This window comes from Bufo gargarizans, chromosome 11 (genome assembly GCF_014858855.1).
Source record: "Bufo gargarizans isolate SCDJY-AF-19 chromosome 11, ASM1485885v1, whole genome shotgun sequence".
In the NCBI taxonomy this organism is placed as follows: Eukaryota; Metazoa; Chordata; class Amphibia; order Anura; family Bufonidae; genus Bufo; species Bufo gargarizans.
In genome coordinates this window covers 6,963,397-6,984,296 of record NC_058090.1, presented here as the reverse complement: position 1 = coordinate 6,984,296, position 20,900 = coordinate 6,963,397, and the positions used below count along the sequence as shown (strand labels likewise).

The 20,900-nt window shown below is 49.6% G+C and overlaps 1 protein-coding gene across 1 annotated transcript in view; it reads left to right on the top strand.

Annotated features, from left to right (window-relative positions):
* The window catches only part of NEMF (nuclear export mediator factor), a 35,287-nt gene that overhangs the window by 8,304 nt on the left and 6,083 nt on the right, over positions 1–20,900 (top strand). The window contains exons 12-30 of the mRNA XM_044271458.1: positions 641–703; positions 822–899; positions 975–1,183; positions 1,668–1,850; positions 1,974–2,126; positions 2,390–2,493; positions 3,511–3,573; positions 3,844–3,956; positions 4,378–4,435; positions 4,543–4,601; positions 5,182–5,302; positions 13,734–13,971; positions 14,072–14,120; positions 14,206–14,252; positions 17,153–17,297; positions 17,700–17,777; positions 17,852–18,025; positions 18,133–18,165; positions 19,292–19,398. Coding sequence (XP_044127393.1) covers positions 641–703; positions 822–899; positions 975–1,183; positions 1,668–1,850; positions 1,974–2,126; positions 2,390–2,493; positions 3,511–3,573; positions 3,844–3,956; positions 4,378–4,435; positions 4,543–4,601; positions 5,182–5,302; positions 13,734–13,971; positions 14,072–14,120; positions 14,206–14,252; positions 17,153–17,297; positions 17,700–17,777; positions 17,852–18,025; positions 18,133–18,165; positions 19,292–19,398 — 2,075 coding nt within the window. The remainder of the gene's footprint in view (positions 1–640; positions 704–821; positions 900–974; positions 1,184–1,667; positions 1,851–1,973; positions 2,127–2,389; positions 2,494–3,510; positions 3,574–3,843; positions 3,957–4,377; positions 4,436–4,542; positions 4,602–5,181; positions 5,303–13,733; positions 13,972–14,071; positions 14,121–14,205; positions 14,253–17,152; positions 17,298–17,699; positions 17,778–17,851; positions 18,026–18,132; positions 18,166–19,291; positions 19,399–20,900) is intronic.

Genomic DNA, 20,900 nt, shown 5'->3' with positions numbered 1-20,900 from the left:
TGCATCTGAACCCTGCGTTTAGCACATTCATTGGGGAAAACGTCCCAGCGCCTACGTAAAAGGCATCCACAGGGCTCCGCTCACCTGATGGAGGCCATAAGAGTGTCCATCCAGCTGTCATCAAGGTGTGATGTGACGGCATATCTTTTTTCATATTTTTTTATTTTTTTTTGGAAAGGGATGCAGGCCGCACTTTCTTGTACAGATGGCAACCACGGGGAAAAATATATATTCACAATTCGACCCTATGGACAATGAATGCCGCCATATAGGCAGAGGTCAGAGTCTTCCAGCTGAGGTATATGTTCTGATACTTACCTGAAACACTCAGACCTAATGTGCACTGCTCCTAGGTAGGTGGCGTTTTACTATTACTGACTGTGAGGCACGGCACATGATGTTAGCCAAGGGTAAAGGTGACCTAGAGGGCGCTATTGGGTGAATGGAGAGCGGCACGGCCTAGGTTGGCATCATCCCTGTTTCTGTTGGATGGTCTCTGTTCTCTGCAGCATGGGTGGTCTGGTGGTATCCAGTAGAGGTGGGACATTGGACCTCTGCAGTGGACCCCCCTCTCCTTTCTAGTGTACGGTATTGTTTCTCCTCTACCCGCCTCTCACTTATTAATGCTTTGTCCCTGAAGGCTGTTGATGAATTTTACTCCAAGCTGGAAGGTCAGAAGATTGATTTGAAAGCCCTCCATCAGGTACACAGCATTGTCTTGTAGTAATGTTCCTTTAATCCACCATCCAATAGTCCAGAATTGCCATTTTCTAGATCCACTTCTTGAATTTTTTATATATATATATTTTTTTTTCCACCAGGAGAAACAAGCCTTGAAGAAACTGGAAAATGTCCGTAAGGATCATGTGCAGAGGCTGGAATCTCTGCATGTGGCTCAGGTACGTGTGTCCTCGTGATGGAGCAGTGCACGGAGAGATCGCATGGGGTCTCATCCTCCTCTCGTTGACTCGTAGGACATTGACAAAGCCAAAGGAGAGCTCATCGAAATGAACCTGGACATCGTGGATCGCGCGGTGCAAGTCGTGCGTAGCGCCTTGGCCAATCAGATTGACTGGACAGAGATTGGGGTCATTGTGAAGGAGGCGCAGGCTCAGGGTGACCCGGTGGCCCTCGCCATCAAAGAGCTCAAACTGCAGACGAATCATATCACCATGCTGCTGAAGTAAGGGGAAGCGCGTTACATGACACACACGTGTTATAGACAAGTGTCTGGAAAGTGAAAGTCCTTATGTTCTGCTAGCGGAAGGGGAGCGGACATGTTCTGGATGTCCATTGCTTTAAAGGGGTGTTCCCCTCTGGACCTTTTATGGCATATGGAGGGCATGCAGTAAATGTCCAATATGGGACCTGCTGTTATCTATGTAGAGCAAGCAGCACATGTCTATAGCAGTGACTAGAGATGGCCATTCTTGAGATAGCGGTTCCCAGAGGTGGGACCTGCACCTACTGGACATTTATGGTATGTGCTATCAATCTAAATGCCCAGATGAGGATAGCCCTTTAAAGGCTGGACAGGTGAAGTGCTGATCTCTTCAATGGCTATTGGTCTAGCAACATAATTATGGCCCCCAGCACCCATGGCGGCTATAAGGGTTAAATGTATCCAATTACTAATAGAGTCCTATTTATTCCTCTCTCTTATGTAGGAACCCGTACACACTGTCCGAAGAAGAGGAGGATGAGGAGGAAGAAGAGAAGCCGGAAACCGATGAACCAAAAGGAAAGAAGAAAAAGGGCAAAAACAAACAGCAGCTGAAGAAAACCCAGAAGAACAAACCCGCGCTGGTGGATGTGGACCTCAGCCTGTCTGCGTACGCCAACGCCAAAAAGTGAGTCTGGGAGCTCGCGTATGGAAAGGCGCTTGGGCCCAGAGGCCGAGGGCACGTAAACATATTGATGGCCCTTAACTGTGCACTGGATGGTAGGTCATCCGAAATATTCTCTATTTGCAGGTATTATGACCACAAGCGACATGCGGCCAAGAAAACGCAGAAAACCGTGGAGGCAGCAGAAAAGGCATTCAAGTCGGCAGAGAAGAAAACCAAACAGACCCTGAAGGAGGTGCAGACTGTCAGCTCTATCCAGAAAGCCAGGAAGGTGTACTGGTAAGATGACTGGGGTCAGTGTGGAGAGTGTGGGGATCCTATCCGGCCATATGCCAAGCAGGGGACCAGAGCGTAGACGGTCCTGACCCAGTCCCAGAATGCCACGCTGGAGAAGGGCGAGCGCTGCTTATGTGCCTTTTAGCATTGGAGGTCCATAGGCTCAGTGGTAGCATTAGAGGGCATGGGGCTGGCACATTGGTATGTTCGTACGGGCAGCACTTACACACATTTGTACAATGGAGTCTGTTTTTATTTATTTTCAGGTTTGAGAAATTTCTGTGGTTTATAAGCTCTGAAAATTACCTGGTCATAGCCGGACGAGACCAGCAACAGAACGAAATGATTGTGAAGAAATACCTGCGGCCCGGTCAGCACCTGAGTATTGTATATAACATGTGTATACCGTGCAAGTCCTGAGAGTCCGGCTCCTGCTCTGGGCCTGCCGAAAACGCTGTATCGTCCCATGTTGTGCTCGTCTCAATGAGATGACTGTGGGGGAGGGTTAAAGGGGTTCTCTGGGCTTTTAATATTGATGACCTATTCTCGGCAGGAAGAGAGCTGGGAGACGGCACGTACACGCTGCGCACGCCTTACCTCATACAGCTGATCGGCGGGGGTTCCGGGTGTCGGACCCCCGCACTGACTGGTTATTAAGTCACCTTGTTTGTCCCCTGCCCCCAGTAATGATGTGGTAGGCAATGACATCCCAAGGGATTCTGACTCTATACATAATGTACCAGATGGGGGGCTGGGGTGGCCCATGCTGCAGGTGTGGAGTGTCTTCACACAAGGCACAGGTAGGTTAGAAGCTGTGGGTGTTTGCAGTCACAAGAACTGATGTCACTGCTTTGATGACATCATCACTGATGACCTTATTGGGAGTGAGGTTGTCAGATATATGTATTGACATTATTATCAGCGCCTGAGATGTTCACTTCAAGGTCTTACAACACAAGTGATGTCACAGAGAAGGTTGTGGTGGCAGTGACCTCACGAGGGTGCTGCTGCTGTAGCCTTGGCATGTCTCCTTTTAGGCTCCACAGTGATTGAAGACGTTGTGGGTGCTTCGGGTCACGGGCAGGTGACGATGTCTTAGGTGATGGCCTGGTTGGCTCTGACATCATACGGAATGCGAGCCATGTAAAATGCGCCCTGGGATCCATAGGTACAAAACGGCCATGACAGCTGCATGCATGAGGTTTCTTTGACACGTAGTGAGTGAGTCCGGGGGTCCCATAGATGGTGGATGACGCGCTGGTCAAGCACGCGGAATACTGTTCCATTCAAACGGGATTTTCCAGGTTATTGGATGCTGGAATATTGGACTTTTACTGGATATATATTACTTTGCACTGTAGTGACTGGTGCTTCTGTGTGTCTACAGGTGACATATATGTGCACGCCGACTTGCACGGGGCCACCAGCTGCGTCATTAAGAATCTAAAAGGTAAGAAACTTTTATTTTTTCTTGCATTAATACAAATTACTACAAAATTATAGTTCTGTGAGGAGGTTCTATATTAATGTATTATTTTGCATATGATCTGAGTTTGTGGCACATCTGTAGCATAGGAGGGAGTCCCTGCCGGCTCTTGGGGGTCACCCCTGGTGTCTTGTACCGGGGTTCTTCACCGGTCAGACTTGTGTATATAATTTACCGATTTACATTTCCGTGCATACCAGTAATATTTGGATTTTATAATGTGTCTTGGCTTAGGTGAGGCTGTGCCTCCCCGTACCCTAACTGAAGCTGGCACCATGGCCGTGTGCTATAGTGCCGCATGGGATGCCCGGGTCATTACCAGTGCCTGGTGGGTCCATCATAATCAGGTATTGTACTTCTGTTATGTAAAGGGGGTTTCTCATCATGACCGCTCATGTCCTGTTGGGGCATATGGACATCACAAAGCCCTCTGCTTAGGACCTTGCTCTATGTACACGACCTGTAGACACTGTGTGCAGGCAGTTCCCGTACATGGTGGACTTCAGCCGTCCTTGTATGCCATGGGCAATCATTCATCTGAATGGCCATCGGGCATTACTATGTGTTCCCTAAAGCAGGTGCCGCAAGGGAAATGTCCGGCCGCCCACAGCTCCCTCCAGCAAAATCTGCAGTGTCCCTGGGGTGCCGTGAGCAGGACCAGGGGCGGTCAGCAAATGACCCAGGACTGCATTCTGAAAGGGGTTGACTCTGCTGAGAGAGATGCGCCATTATCAGCCTGAATTCATATTTTCTTACCGTCTCCTGTAGGTGTCAAAGACGGCTCCAACTGGAGAGTACCTGACCACCGGCAGCTTTATGATCCGAGGTGAGGGGGTCACGTCACCTTCATGTTCTGCATACGTGTGAACTGTAGTCATATTGTGGTTACATCCGTGACCTCGGCTGCACTTTAATGTGATACCTCTCTCTTAGGAAAAAAGAACTTCCTTCCACCCTCTTACCTGATGATGGGGTTCGGCTTTCTTTTTAAGGTTTGTATATCCAGAGATAAATCTACTGTACAGTACTGACTACATTGTGTACCAGCTGGTTTATAGTCTGACCAGTAGAGGGCAGCACTTAGTGAGGATTAGATTTGGGACTGTATGTAATAAGCTGCTCCTAAGGGTACTTACACACTTGCGTTGTCAGGATCCGGCAGGCCGTTCCTTCGCTGGAGATCCATATGCAAATGGTTATCATTTGTAGACGGATCCAGATGCGGATCTGTCTGACAAATGCATTGAAATTCCGGATCCGTCTCTCTGGTGTCATCTGGAACACTTGGTACCGGATCCGGCATTAATATATTTCAATGGGAATTATTGCCAGCATTTCGGCAAGTGTTCCAGAATTTTGGGCGGAGAAAATACCGCAGTATTTTCTCCAACCAAAAACTGAAGACATCCTGATGTATACTGAACGGATTGCTCTCCATTCAGAATGTAATAGGATAAAACTGATCCGTTTTTTTTTGGTATTGAGCCCCTAGGACGGAACTCTATACCGGAAAAGAATAACGCTGGTGTGAAAGGACATGATCGTGGTTTTTTTATTATTTTTTTTTTCCAGGTGGACGAGCCTTGCGTTTGGAGACACAAAGGCGAGCGCAAAGTGAAATTACAGGATGAGGATCTCGAAAGTGTAACCAGCAGTAATACAGAGCTGGCTGCAGAGGAGAATGACCCACTGGGTAAAGTAAATCCATTACATGAGATGACGGGTAAAGGGCTGAAACGATTCATCGATGTAATTGAGGTAAAAATCCTCGATGCAGTTTTTTTGCATGGAGGATTCATTTAAATCGCATGACCACGGAGCTTGAGTGAAATAAAGCTTCTCACTCACCGCTCCCGTCAGCACCGTGCTGCAGGACCCTGCGTTCACACATCGTCAGCGCGCTGGCTGGCGCTGTGTGTGACGTCAGGTCCCCAGTGCATGCTGGGATGAAGACGCGTCTCCTGCAGACTCCATGTGTCGGCGCACTCTGCACTGGAAGGTAAGTATAAAGTAAGCAGAGGCGGAGGGGGATACATGCCACCTGTGATTTGGCATGTATAGAGTTATTGGAGAGGGGTTAATGGGGGCAGCTGTGATTAGGCACATGGAGGGGCTGATCTGGTGGAGTGGGAGACATCGTGGATGGCATGGAGGCACTGGGGAAGGGGGACATCATGGCAATCTGGATGGAGGGCTGATGGCAGTGCCATCATGGGGGCACTGGGAGACATGGCATGGAGGGGCTGCTGATCTGATGACACTGGGGGAGTGGGGGACTTGGTGGATGGCACGGATGCACTGGGGAAGGGGGACATTTTTATAAAGCAATGTGTTATTTTAAGAAGTTTTTTCTTATTAGATTACTCGGTTAATTGTAAAAAAATTAATCGAAAGAATACACGATTACTTAAATAATTGTTTACTGCAGCCGTAGACGGGTATATATGCAGCGTATTATTGTGTATTTTATCACATATAGTGTTTGCTGCCATCTAATGCTGACAGGCAGGATTACATGTATCTGTAATTATCAGACATGCGCCATCTGCTGCAGTGAGGTGGTATTACACCTTTTATCAGTCACATCTTTTATTCGAGGATAGTTACATAGTTGATACGGTTGAAAAAAGACATAAGTCCATCAAGTTCAACCAAGGGATGGGTGGGGACGCGAATCCCAGAAGGAATTAATGTCATTTACTTTTAAGAATTTATCTAAACCCTTTTTAAACCCGTCCCCTGTTCCTGCTGTGACCACGTCCTGAGGACGTCTATTCCACAGATTCACAGCTCTTACAGTAAAGAAGCTTTGACGCCTCCGGAGACTGAACTTTTTCTTCTCCAGTCGGAGGCAGCGCCCCCTTGTCTTTTGAGGGCATTTCACATGGAACAGCTTTTCACAGTATTTTTTTGTACGGCCCATTTATATATTTGTACAGGTTAATCCTGTCCCCCCTTAGACGTCTCTTCTAATCTAATTATTTTAATCTTTCTTCATAACTAAGACCCTCCGGGCCCCTTACCATTTTAGTCGCTCTCCTCTGTACTTTTTCCAGCTGCAGTGCATCCTTTCTATGGACTGGTGCCCAGAACTGAACTGCATATTCCAGATGAGGCCGCACCAACGCTTTGTAATATGGTAGTATTACAGCCCTGTCCCGCGAGTCCATGCCTCGTATAATGCCTGACAATATCCTGGTGGCCTTAGAAGCAGCTGATTGACATTGTGCTGTTATTTAATCTGCCATCCACAAGGACAAACCCTTCTCTATAAGTGACTCCCCCAGTGTTACATCGCCTAGGACATATGAAGCACAGAGATTATTACTACCAAGATGCAGAACTTTACATTTATCCACATTGAACCTTATTTGCCAAGTTGATGCCCAATGACTCAGAGTGTCCCAGTCAGCTGGTAGTGTGTGGACATCTTCCATAGACTGCACAGCACTACACAGCTTAGTGTCATCTGCAAAGATAGAAATGGTGCTATTAATCCCATCCTCAATATCATTTAAATAGATTAAATGATAGAGGACCCAGCACTGAACCTTGGGGTCACCACTTATAACCCAGGACCATCTGAATAGGAATCATTGACCACAACTCTCTGGACACGGTCCTTCAGCCAGTTCTCAATCCAATTACAAACTATACTTTCCAAGCCTTTGCAAAATCCAGAAACACTACATCCACAGCCGCCCCTCTGTCCAGGCTACTACTCACCTCACTACATCCACAGCCGCCCCTCTGTCCAGGCTACTACTCACCTCACTACATCCACAGCCGCCCCTCTGTCCAGGCTTCTACTCGCCTCACTACATCCACAGCCGCCCCTCTGTCCAGGCTTCTACTCGCCTCACTACATCCACAGCCGCCCCTCTGTCCAGGCTTCTACTCGCCTCACTACATCCACAGCCGCCCCTCTGTCCAGGCTTCTACTCGCCTCACTACATCCACAGCCGCCCCTCTGTCCAGGCTTCTACTCGCCTCACTACATCCACAGCCGCCCCTCTGTCCAGGCTACTACTCGCCTCACTACATCCACAGCCGCCCCTCTGTCCAGGCTACTACTCGCCTCACTACATCCACAGCCGCCCCTCTGTCCAGGCTACTACTCGCCTCACTACATCCACAGCCGCCCCTCTGTCCAGGCTTCTACTCGCCTCACTACATCCACAGCCGCCCCTCTGTCCAGGCTTCTACTCGCCTCACTACATCCACAGCCGCCCTTCTGTCCAGGCTTCTACTCGCCTCACTACATCCACAGCCGCCCCTCTGTCCAGGCTTCTACTCGCCTCACTACATCCACAGCCGCCCCTCTGTCCAGGCTTCTACTCGCCTCACTACATCCACAACCGCCTCTCTGTCCAGGCTTCTACTCGCCTCACTACATCCACAGCCGCCTCTCTGTCCAGGCTTCTACTCGCCTCACTACATCCACAGCCGCCCCTCTGTCCAGGCTTCTACTCGCCTCACTACATCCACAGCCGCCCCTCTGTCCAGGCTACTACTCGCCTCACTACATCCACAGCCGCCCCTCTATCCAGGCTACTACTCGCCTCACTACATCCACAGCCGCCCCTCTGTCCAGGCTACTACTCGCCTCACTACATCCACAGCCGCCCCTCTGTCCAGGCTACTACTCGCCTCACTACATCCACAGCCGCCCCTCTGTCCAGGCTACTACTCGCCTCACTACATCCACAGCCGCCCCTCTGTCCAGGCTACTACTCGCCTCACTACATCCACAGCCGCCCCTCTGTCCAGGCTACTACTTGCCTCACTACATCCACAGCCGCCCCTCTGTCCAGGCTTCTACTCGCCTCACTACATCCACAGCCGCCCCTCTGTCCAGGCTACTACTTGCCTCACTACATCCACAGCCGCCCCTCTGTCCAGGCTACTATTTACCTCACTACATCCACAGCCGCCCCTCTGTCCAGGCTTCTACTCGCCTCACTACATCCACAGCCGCCCCTCTGTCCAGGCTACTACTCACCTCACTACATCCACAGCCGCCCCTCTGTCCAGGCTACTACTTACCTCACTACATCCACAGCCGCCCCTCTGTCCAGGCTACTACTCACCTCACTACATCCACAGCCGCCCCTCTGTCCAGGCTACTACTCGCCTCACTACATCCACAGCCGCCCCTCTGTCCAGGCTACTACTCACCTCACTACATCCACAGCCGCCCCTCTGTCCAGGCTACTACTCACCTCACTGTATCCACAGCCGCCCCTCTGTCCAGGCTACTACTTACCTCACTACATCCACAGCCGCCCCTCTGTCCAGGCTACTACTTACCTTTTCATAAAAACAAATCAGGGTTAGTCTGACAACTTCTGTCCTTGGTAAACCCATGTTGGTTATCACTTATAGTATTATTTAGCCAAGTGAGTATATCACTGGATGTACTAACAACCCCGGCGCCACAGAAATCAACTCATTTAACTTCTTTTGTAAATTCAGAGCTAAAAAACCTATTTAGAAACTCTGCCTTTTCCTTTATCTTCAGTGACCCCCCCCCCCCCCACCATTATTTAGGGGACCTACCTGCTCAGACCTTGTTTTTTTTTAGCATTTATATATTTAAAAAACTTTTGGGAATTTGTTTTGCTTTTTTTTTGTCACCTGCTGTTTGTTTTGTATTTTTGCTAATTTTATCTCCTTTTTGCAGATTTTATTAAGCCCTTTGTAATCTTCAAACGCTACAGCTGACCCCTCCGATTTGTATTTTTTAAATGCCCTTTTTTGTCTTTTATTGCCCTTTTTACAGTAGCTGTAAGCCATGGGGGGGGGGGGGGGTAATTTTAGCCGTTTTATAATTGTTACCTAAAGGAATACAATTTTTTAGTGCAATTACTCAATGTGGATGTGAAGCTCTCCCATTTATCCTCAGTATTATTATGTGACAGTAGCTGCCCCCAGTCTATGCCCTGAAATGCTGACCTCAACCCGGGGAAATTAGCCTTTTTGAGATTCAGTGTCTTTGCTCTGCCCGACAGAGTTTGCTTCTTATAGTTTAGGGGGAATATAATTATATTGTGGTCACTATTACCCAGTGTTTCTGGAACAGTAACAACATTTCCTACAAGCTCTGCATCATTAGATATTACCAGATCCAGCAGAGCATCGCACCCAGTGGGAGCTTCTGCAGACTGGTCCATGAAGTGGTCCTGCAGCAAGTTCAGGAATCTTCTCCCATTTGCGGTTGAGGCAGAACCATGACCCCAGTCAATGTCTGGGAAGATAAAATCTTCTATTATGACCACTGTACCCGCCTGTGAAAATACATTTTAAATTACTATAACCTGTAAAGTGAATATCTGTGATTTTTTTATATATTTTTTTGGTTACTTTGGTTGATGTTTGTATGTAACGGGTTCTTGTTACCAGCAGTTCTATTTTTCATCAGTGCATAGTTCTGCCCAGTCTCTCCCCCCCCACTGTCCCCTTCTATATCCCACTCTCTATCTACCCCCTTATTAGTATGACCATCGTCCCCCCAGATCCTAGTTTAAAAGCTCCTCCAGCCGTCTAACCATTTTCCCCATTGAGGTGCAGCCGTCCCTACTGTAGAGCCTGTAACCGACAGATGAGGCCCAGTTCTCTATGAACCCAAACCCTTTCTTCCTGCAACAGCTTCTGAGCCACTTATTTAACCCCTTTCTCTCCCTGGTGACGCTCGTGGCACTGGTTGTATTTCTGAAAACACTACCTTGGAGGTCCTGGACTTGAGCTTCTCTCCTAGTTCCCTAAAATCATTTTTAAGGACCTTCCATCTCTCCCTGACTTTGTCATTGGTGCCAATGTGTACCATGACCGCCGGGTCTTCCCCAGCCTCACCCAGCAATCTGTCAATCCGATCCGCAATATTCTGAACCCGAGCACCCGGCAGACAACACACTGTTCGGCATTCACGGTCTCGGCGACGGATGTCCCTGTCTGTCTGCCTAATAATATAGTCCCCTACCACCAGCATCTGTCTGACCTTTGCTGCACTACTACTCCCATCCTTCCTGCAGTGGTCATCCTCCTGGTTGCTAGGAGGAACGCTCTGCTGCAGTGTTGCTGGCCCTGGGCTTTCATCCCTAATATCAGCCGAACAGGCATATTTACTAGGGTGTTCCAGCTCAGGACTAGCTTCCCGGGCACTTCTTCTTCTACCCCTTCTTGTAACATTAACCCAATTACTGACCCTGTAGTCCTGACCTTGCCCTCCTCCTCCCACCTCCGTTTCACTGACCCCAGTCAGCGCCTGCACAGTGAGGTCTGAGCCTCTCTCCAGGTTTGCAATGCCCCTAAGTATTTCAAGCTGCTTATTTAGATCCAAGATCTGGGCTTCCAAATATGTAGCATGATTGCATCTAGTGCAAATGTATTCACCCTCGAATGGCTCTTCAAGGCACGGGACGCACTGCACGGGACGCACTGCACGGGACGCACTGCACGGGACGCACTGCACGGGACGCACTGCACGGGACGCACTGCACGGGACGCACTGCACGGGACGCACTGCACGGGACGCACTGCACAGACACACTGCACAGACACACACTTGGAGCACATGTTTGATGGGGATGAACAGAAAAGAAGGAAACCAGTAAATGTGAGTTAGATTTAGACCCTGTCTGCCGTAGTTGGAGGACGAGCTAGAATCAAGCAAACCACACACAAGGAACATCTATCAAACCTTAGTTTCCTGCTCCTTGTCTTAAAGGGATTCTGTCATCAGATTTGTGCCCTATAAGCTAAACATATGGCCATGTCGGTGCTAATAACATGAATCCTAAACTGCCCTTATTAAACCTGCTTGTGGCTCTATTAGCCCAAAAAACAGGTTTTTATAAGCTGTCACTCACCTACCTAAGGTGCCCAAGGGGTTTTACGTTAATCCAGGGTGCCCGCCTGCACCCCTCGCCGTCTGGTGCCCAGCGCCGCCTTCCTCACCTCAGTGCCACCTCCTCAATCCACCCGTCCCTCTGCCAGATCCTGCGCTTGCGCACTAGGCTCAGCCTGATGCGCCGCGGACTCCTGGCAGTGGCTTTAGTTTCGCTACTGCGCATGCGCCCACCAGCTTTACATACTAGCGCAGTTACAGAAGATGCCGGGCGCATGCGCAGTAGCGAAACTGAAGCCTTTACTGCGCATGCGGGCTGGGAGTGCGGTCCCGGCACTGAGATCCGACGTGTCAATAAAGGCGGCAGGGAGAGCAGGATTGGAGACGCCTAGGCCGCTGCCCCCTTGACTTCAAACCTGACTTGAAGCAGGGGGCAGCGGCTGAATAAAACATTGATTTCTCAAGGCTAAATGAAGAAAGTGCATTAGGACACTACTATGCAGCACTATAAGGTACTATTAACAGCTGAAAGAGGACCTTTCACTAGTATACAAACTAAAAACTAACTCTATCTGCGGGCAGAGCGGCGCCCAGGGGTCCCCTGCACTTACTAGTATGCCTGGGTGCCGCTCCGTTCGCCCGGTATAGGCTCCGGTGTCTGCAGCTCCCTCTGTTGTACGGGGCGGAGTTTTTTGTATTAGGGTTGTCCCTTGCTGCAGCGCACAGCTCATAGCCAGCGGGCACCCTTGTCTTGTTCCCCTTTCCAATGTAAAACTCTGACAACTCATTGTTTACTTTAATTTTGGCTTTGGGGGCAACATATAATAAAAGACTCCTTGGTCATATGCGTTTCCTGCAGACCCGCAACTGCCGCAGCCGCTCAAAGACCGCAGTACGTTGAACGGAGTCTCTGAGACCCCTGACATTCCATGATGCAATATTTACGGTCCCCATAATGTCACATTACACATCTCCTGTACGTTGTCGCACCTGGATATCTACAACAGATATGTGCGGTCACACGGAGAGTCCCAACCCTGAACCCAACATATAGAACAACCCCTGATACCAGTATATTTCGTACTCTCCCGCGAGGGGCGGGGCATAAACATAGCGCCCAGCCGTCCAATGTGAGATTGTAAAGAGAACACAAACAATGATACATTCCTGTAATGTAACAGTTCACGTCCTGAGGAGCCGCGTACCGTGCTAGGCCGCCGCCTGCAAGAACTTTACTTCTCAACCCTAATATAAACTTACTTTAACCCTTTCCTTAACAAAAGTTTAACTAGTGTTTCCCCCAAATACCTGAGTGAACAAGGGGCTGAGGCGCCCCACACACCGGGCAGTTAATAAACGTTTGAACAATAGCAGCCATCTTGATTCTTCTCACCAACCTCCTGCAAAGAAACCTAGGCATTTATAATCACCAGTCTGGAACAGCTTGACGTATTCTCTTTTCATGGATATCCAGCCACCGCAAAGCGTCCTTAGGCGATTCCCGGAACGTAGTAGTCCCAAGAGCCACGACCCGGAGCTTGGCTGGGTAAATCGTGGAATATCGGATCTGCAACTGTCGTAACCTTTTTTTTTACCATCCATAAAAGACACCCGTTTCTTCCGAACCTCCACCGAATAATCCGGGAACAGCGACCCTTTAGCGCCATTGATCTCCAGATCGGGTTTCTCTCTAGCTTTGCGGAGAATTGCACCTCGATCCTTGTAAGACTGCTCTTGGCGGGCGGCCCGGTGGACTCTGTGCGCTCTTTCGACAGCAAACAGCTTGGATTGTTTTCCAGGTCAAAATGTTTGGCCGAGCCGTGTTTCAAAGTACGTCCGGGTTGTTACCCTCTACTTTTTCAGGATCGCCAACTAGTCGTAGATTGTTACGCCTCAGTCTGTTCTCCAGGTCGTCAGCTTTGGCGAACAGAGCATTTATCTCTTGGGAGTGTTTCTGCGTCTGCGCTCCTGTCTCGGCGCCATCTTGACTATCTGGCTCGTCTGCAGCTTCTCCCTGTGTCCGCCGCGTCCTTCTCCCTGTACCTTTTATGCTGCTGGTACGTAACACGAGTGTTCGCACACCTCGCTGGGGCTTTGTGCGGTGTTTTGCAGGCTGTTTCGGGTTGTTTGCAGGATAATGACGGCTGGAGCTCCTCGCCACACGTCTGCTCGCATCACGCGCTGGCCAGGAAATCCTCGTTGCTGACCAGTCTGCATGATTTTGCAATCTGGGAAGTAATTCTTATTTCTTCTGGTTCCATTTTGTTTTCACTTACAGAAGCTCCTGAAGAGGACACCGATGGCAGCAGTGAAGACGAGGAAGAGGACAAGCCCGGCGAGCCGAATTCAGAGGACGCACCCGGTGATGGCTCAGATGAAGAAAGCGACGCTGGGAGCTCACATTCTGCAGAAAATACTGCCGCTGTGAAAGAGGAGGAGGAGGAGGAGGAGGAGGAAGAGGAGGACGTGGCCTACCCCGATACCGCCATAGACCTGTCCCATCTTCAGGCTAAGAGGTAGCGGTTCATAGGGTTTCGTCAGTACTGCGGTTCTGTTATTATGTGCTCGGTCAGACGGGATATTTGACTCTTGTAATCCCTTCTATAACGGTTGTAGGACACTGCACAGAGCGGCTGTGGCACAGACTGGAGACGCCGCAGTGGTGGTAAGATTTGTCTATTGGTATATATTCATAATAATTGAGTTTTGTTTTGTTTTTTGGTAATTGTGACTCTTTCCTCCCCTATCAGAATGACAAGTCAATTGGTCGGAAACATTTATCGGCTAAGGAGAGACGGTAAGGAACGCCGTCGGGGTCAGTACTGGGTAATGTTCTTGGCTGTATATAACCAGCCCGGCTGCATATGTTCTTGGGTCTCATCTGGTTAGGAACTCTTTTTGGGGGGTACCCGGCGGAGTGGTTCCATATCCACTTTATAGCTGCATACAGGGAGATGCCCCAACATAGGTGAACCTGTCACCGCCATAATGCTCCCCAAACTGCCCGGAGCACCTCAGTCATCTTGTTCCCTATGATGTTTGGGTTTAGTTCATCTGATGGATAACTTTTTCCCTTCCCCACAATAGCACCAGAGAGAGAGGATCTGCCCCCAGGGACAGGAAACCTACAGAATAAAATGGTGGATCCTCTCTCCCACCTCAGTGGTTTCCTGTCCCTGGAGGGGGAGACCTACAGTGCTTTTTTTGCACAGGTCACCTACCCCATGTCTACCTTTTTCCTAGGGGGTCCCTAGAGGGCTGGCGGTATCCTGCCGGGGTCCATCGCGTGGTGGTACCGGCTGTCAGGACCCTAGGATTCTGGGGGGCTCCAGTGGCTCGCCGGTATCTTGCGGCAGGCACGTGGGCGTCTTTTCTCTGTAATCTCTCTCAGTGGTGCTGTTGTGGGGGGAGGGGAAAAATGCTGATTACACTTACCGGTAATCAGATTTCCCAGACCCCACGGCGGCACCCTTCCTTATTCCCTCCCTGGGGTCTGGAAAATCTGATTACCGTAAGTGTAATCAACAGTTTGCTCAGCCTAGCGGGCCAGGCCCCAATCCCACCTCTTCACTCTTGATGGGCGCCTCTGAGTGTACGTCAGACACGATGCTCCTCCGATCCTGAGCACAGAGACGTCCATCAAGAGTAAAGAGGATTGGGTGCGGCAGGCCTGACTTCTCATACATTACTGGGACATGATGACCAGAACTGTGAGGGGCTCCAGGTCACCATGGGGACTATGGCTGTAGGTATGTGGGTCTTTAAGGACCAGCGTCGTGTTGTGTGACATGAAGATGACATGACGTTGTGATATTGCATCTAATGATTCATTGGGGTCGCAATGTAACACACAATATACTGTGACGGGTTCAGCCGTGTTTGATCCTTGGTCACAAGTCGCATTTGATTTTACCATCATGGATTAAATGCGAGTCGATGGTTTTGCGGCCAAATCGCAGCTCTAAAATGGTCACACAACAGGAATCTGCACGAATGTTTTTGGTTGCGTGACGTCATGGAAATTTGCTGTCGCACAACACATGTTGCCATGTAGCCCAGGCCTTAAAGGGGTTATCCAATCCCTATAATGACCCCCAGAATGCCCGGGCCCCTCCTCTAGAGCAAACTTACCTGCTCCCCGGTCCCTTGTCCCTCTGGATAGCCGCTAGGGAGGCTGATCACCTATTGGCAGCACCCCCTCCCACCCCTGTCGCTGGATGTTTTAAACACGACATGGAAATGTGCGCGGGATCCAGAGAGATGAGGGTGCTGGGGAGCAGGTAAGTATGCTCTAGAGGAAGGGTCCGGGCATTCTGGGGGTCATTATAGGGATTGGAGAACACCTTTAAGGGCTTGTCAGAGTTAAAAGGGTTGGCTGCAGTCCTATCCACAGGTTGTGTACGGTAATGCAGCTCTGTCCTGTTGACTGTTATACCAGACACAACCCATGGATATGAGTGGTGCTGTTTTTGAATGAAAGCAGCCATGTTTTTCTAATCTTGGACAATCCCTTTAAGAAAAATGGTCAAAAGCAAGGAAGGTATAGAAGAAGAAGAAGTTATTCTCGCCAATTCAAAGCCCCTCTGCTGCTGCTTCATCACTCCTCTTCCCACTACTGCTGCCGCCATGTGATGTTGTGCCTGCTGCAGCCAATTACTTGCCACAGCGGTATAAAAGACTACTGAGGCCGGTAATTGGCTGCAGTGGTTACTTATCGTATAAGTTCTTGTAAACAATGTCTGGCCAGGAGGACTAGAGCTTTTAGCGCTGGAGTGGAGGCGTTTTTATTATTATTATTTTTTTTAATCTGAACGTTTTTATTTGACATTTTAACAATTGCATCAAAGATACAAAACATATAAAATAACCCCCCCCCCCCCCCCCCATCTCAGCGCGATGTCCACACTCCCTCCAACAGTTACCCTACCAGAATTTAAACCATCACGTCCTTTGATCATCTGTTGATAATTCTGCCTCATCCGACAGGAGCTGGATATTCCCATACCATCCACCACCCATATCCTTGTTAGGTCCTGGGAGGCAGTTTGAACTGGTGATTATAACTTTATTTTAAATCTTCTCTGCCATTGACATCCCCTTTAAAGGGCATCTGTCAGCAGTTTTGTCCCTATGACACCGGCTGACCTGTTACATGTGCGCTCGGCAGCTGAAGGCATCTGTGTTGGTCCCATGTTCATATGTGGCCGCATTGCAGAGAAAAATGATGTTTTAATATATGCAAATGAGCCTCTAGGAGCAACGGGGGCGTTACCATTACACCTAGCGGCTCTGCTCTCTCTGCCGCACCCTCTGTACTTTGATTGACAGGGTCAGGTGTGATGACCTTTACACTCCCTGATCCTGTCAATCAAAGATCAGAGGGTGCGGCAGAGAGAGCAGAGACTGAGTAATGGCAACGCCCCCGTTGCTCCTAGAGGTTAATTTGCATATATAAAAACTTGGGTCAGCGATGGTCATAGGTACAAATATCTGCTGACAGATGCCCTGTAGTTTCTGAAGGCAGCAAACAGATCTGCGGAGGGAGACGGACTCCACGCGAGGAGCAGGATGGGGGTTACGCGACGGCCATGATCGTTCCGTTGGATATCTATGTGGCCATGTAAATTAGAAGCTAAATTCGAGGCCTCAGAAACTGGTTTTATATTCATTCACTTATTTTCTTTCTTCGTCTTTTAGTGAAATGAAGAAGAAAAAGAAGCCAGATGATTCTGAAGAAGCCAAGCCAGTGGAAAATGCAGTGAAAGCCGAGGCGTCCGTACCCCAGAGCGCGCCACAAGGGGGCGCCGCCGCCGCACAGCAGCCTGTAAAGAGAGGGCAGAAGGTATCTGTGACCCCTGAGCAATGATGAGTCTGGCTTGTGTTTTCGGGGCTCGTGTGGGCTGTGCATGTGAGGTGCAGCCGGTAATGGAAGCGAACAAGCGTGCGGAAATGTTTTTTTTTTGCTGGTGATGGAGGAATAATATAATTTGCAATGTTCAGTTCTGTCACAATTTTGCAGTTATTTTACAAAAATACTGCATTGGCGAACACGCCAGAAACGGTTTTCAGTCAAGCCTCCTTATATACCTGAAAATGTGCTGGTCCAGGGTAATCGGGGGATCTCCGGGGCGGGTCTGCCCTCACGGACCCCTCAGATATTTGATATCGGAGTTGCTGTGGATGACGCCGCCGCCGCCGCGCAGGAGTCTATTTCTACCCTTCTCTCCATTCCTTATACCTCCAGAGTAAAATGAAGAAGATGAAGGAAAAGTACAAGGACCAGGATGAGGAAGATCGAGAACTCATCATGCAGTTGCTGGGGGTAAGAAGCCGCCGGGGTGACATGGTTTGATGCGTCGTCTTTGTGATGGGCGTCCCAGCGCCGCTGCTTTGTAGTCTGCAGGGTCCAACAAGGAAGAGAAGAGCAAGAAAGGAAAGAAGGGAAAAACAAAGGAGGAACCTGCAAAGAAACAGCAGCAGAAGGGGAAGAAAGCGGGGACTGGACCTGCTGAGATCTTCATAACACAAGACGTACAAGACCTGACCCTGGAAGAGCAGCTGGATGACAAGGTGCCGACTGGGGGACGTATCTACTGCTTTGTGCACCGAGGGAATTGCTTAACTGTAACAGTGTAGAATCCGTCCAGTCCAATATATTCTATCATTTTCCTTTCCAGGACGATGCAGACCCAGATGCTCCAGGATCAGAGGTATCTGTCGCACTCTTACTTTTTTTAGATGCACTGAACTCCGTCATGCGGTACAGGAAGCTCTGTAGCTTCTTCCTGTGCTGGGACGTATTAATCTCTTGTCATGTAACTGGCTGCTGCCCCCCCATCACGTCGGCTCATGACCACCTGGGGGTGGTCATGTGATTGCTGACATCCCGACACCAATGGAAGGTGGGAGACGAGGCTTGTCCTAGAGCAGACTTCTAGTGCCTGCCCCTTCCATTCACATGGTTGGGTCCCAGGAAGGGAAGAGAGGAGCCTGCTGGGAGTTGTAGTCCCACTTTGATACAGGAAGTAAAACAGGAGCATATCTGAAAGTCACAATAGAATAGTAATAACTATATTGAGGATGCTGATGTTTTATTGAGTTTTGTATATATATTTTTTGACCCCTTCAAAGTGAGTCTGTCAGCAGTTCTGGCTATGCTCCGCTTCTGACAGCAGTAAGGGCTGGGGAGAGCAGGAGGAACTTTTTTGGAGCTTTTATTATGCATTTGAATATGAAGCTTTTTTCTGACCGGTTCAGTTCCACTAAGTGCCCAGGAGGCGGAGCTTAACTAAGTGCTCTCTGCGATCAGCTGCTACGTAGCCCCTCCCCTGTGCTCTGATTGACAGCTGTAGTGGCCTCCTGGTTAGATGCTACAGTTCTCACTCGGAGCTGAGAGGAGGGGCTGTGAAGCTCCGCCTCCTGGGCACTTGCACAGCAGGACCTGGCAGAATTAAAGGGGTTGTGCAAATGCAAAGACATTGATGATCTATCCTCAGGATAATATCAGATCGCCCTCTGCAGTCAGCTGTCTGGAGAGAGAGCAGCGCTTGTGCGAGTGCTGCTAATTACCTGCGCGTCATCTCGCTTGCACGGTCGGCGCAGTATAATTATAACTAAGTGAATGGCACAGGCAGTTGTAATCAGCACGCGTTCTGCTCTCCAAGCGCCTGCTCAACGGGAGTCGGACCCCCGCTGCTCTGAGGATCGGTCATCAATATCTTGGCACTGCAATACCCCTTGCTTGCCTTGCGTCCCTCAGCCGCTTATACATTTAGGAATTACTGATAGAATTTAGTGCTCCGCTACAGTTACACTAAATATGAATCTCATTTGTAGGAAGCAGAAAATCTACTGGATTCCCTGACCGGGCAGCCAGATCCAGAGGACGTCCTGCTCTTCTCTGTGCCCGTCTGTGCCCCGTACACCGCCATGACCAGCTATAAGTAAGGTTAATGATGTAATATGGATCTGAGGTTCAGCCCCAGGCGTAGTCTATTCTGCGTATATCGCCTCCTGAATAGAGGCGACAGATCTTCCTTGACTCCGCCACCTGCTTGTCCATCTAGTTCTGTGTAAATCGTGAAGTTACTTTGAATTTGGAATCCCCCGAAGAAGCGGCTGTTTCACTATCCAAACATGGAGGAAAGTGCGTTTTAACCTTAAAGGGCTTCTGTCACCCCCCCAAACAGCAATTTTCAGTTTTGGACTTAATATAATTGCTAATGTACGCAGATTCCATATATGCCCCTCTTACCTCCTTTTTGTGATATGTAAATGACTTCACCACCAGCAAGTCGGGCGGTTACTTGCTGGCAGCCGCCGCATCCTCGGTCTAAAAAAACGCCCCCTCCTCCACTTAATTGACAGGGCCAGCGAGCGCTCTCCTCCTCCAGCTGGCCCTGCCTGCAGCCCAAATCCCGCGCCTGCGCCGTTCCGGTCCTCATTCAGCGCAGGCGCTCTGAGAAGGACGCTCGCTTAGCTGCTTCTTCCTCAGTGCGCCTGCGCCGATGACGTCAGCCGTACACCCGGAAAATAAGACGCCGGCATCGCTGGTAAGGAGGCGGAGAGTCCGGTGACGTCGCTGGATGCTTGATTTAGGTAAGTATTTGCCTAATGAGCATGCAGCCACTTCAACCGCCAACGAAATGGGGTGCCATTATTTTACAAAAAGGATATTTAGAGACGCTATACCACCAAAGCAATTATATTAAGTCCAATACTGAAAATTGCTGTTGGGGGGTGACAGAAGCCCTTTAAAAGTATCATCCAGGATTTGACTATTGATGGCTTATTATCAGGATATCGGTATCGGAGCAGTGGGGTCCCGGGCCCCTGCCGAGCAGCCGTTTTGCTGTATCTCCGATGCAGGGACTGCACTGCTCCATCCATTGTGTAGTAGATGGTTACCGCAGTGCTGCTCCCATTGTAGTTCCCAGCCCCGTTCACTACACAATGGACAGAGCTTCCACACAGGATGAACCCCGAAAACAGCTGATCAGTCGGGGTGCTGAGTGTCAGACCCCTGCCAATAAGATATTGATGGCTTGGATTGATCCTGGGTTCTCCCACAGGACAGGTGATAAGTATCTGATCTGTAGGGGTGTAAACTGATATCGAGACCGGGGTTCCCAAGTGAATGAAGCAACGGTCATACATGTGTTGCCGCTCTTTGGGACCACCGAAGACAGTCGAGTACAAGAGCGGAGATCTCCAGCAGCGTGCATGTAGGAGTGTTGCTCCATTCACGCTAGGGTCTCAGCGTGGTCCGTGGGGGAGGGGCAGTGAGCTGTTTTTGTGGGACTTCCCCTTTATGGCTAGGGTTTCTTGGTAACTTTGGGTGAGAGACCCAAAAATATTTGCAATTGGTTTGCACCATAAAATAACGCAATAGCAAGTGCGTTGCAGTCACACTGATGCATAGGCAAGAAACGCGGCATGCAGTTTA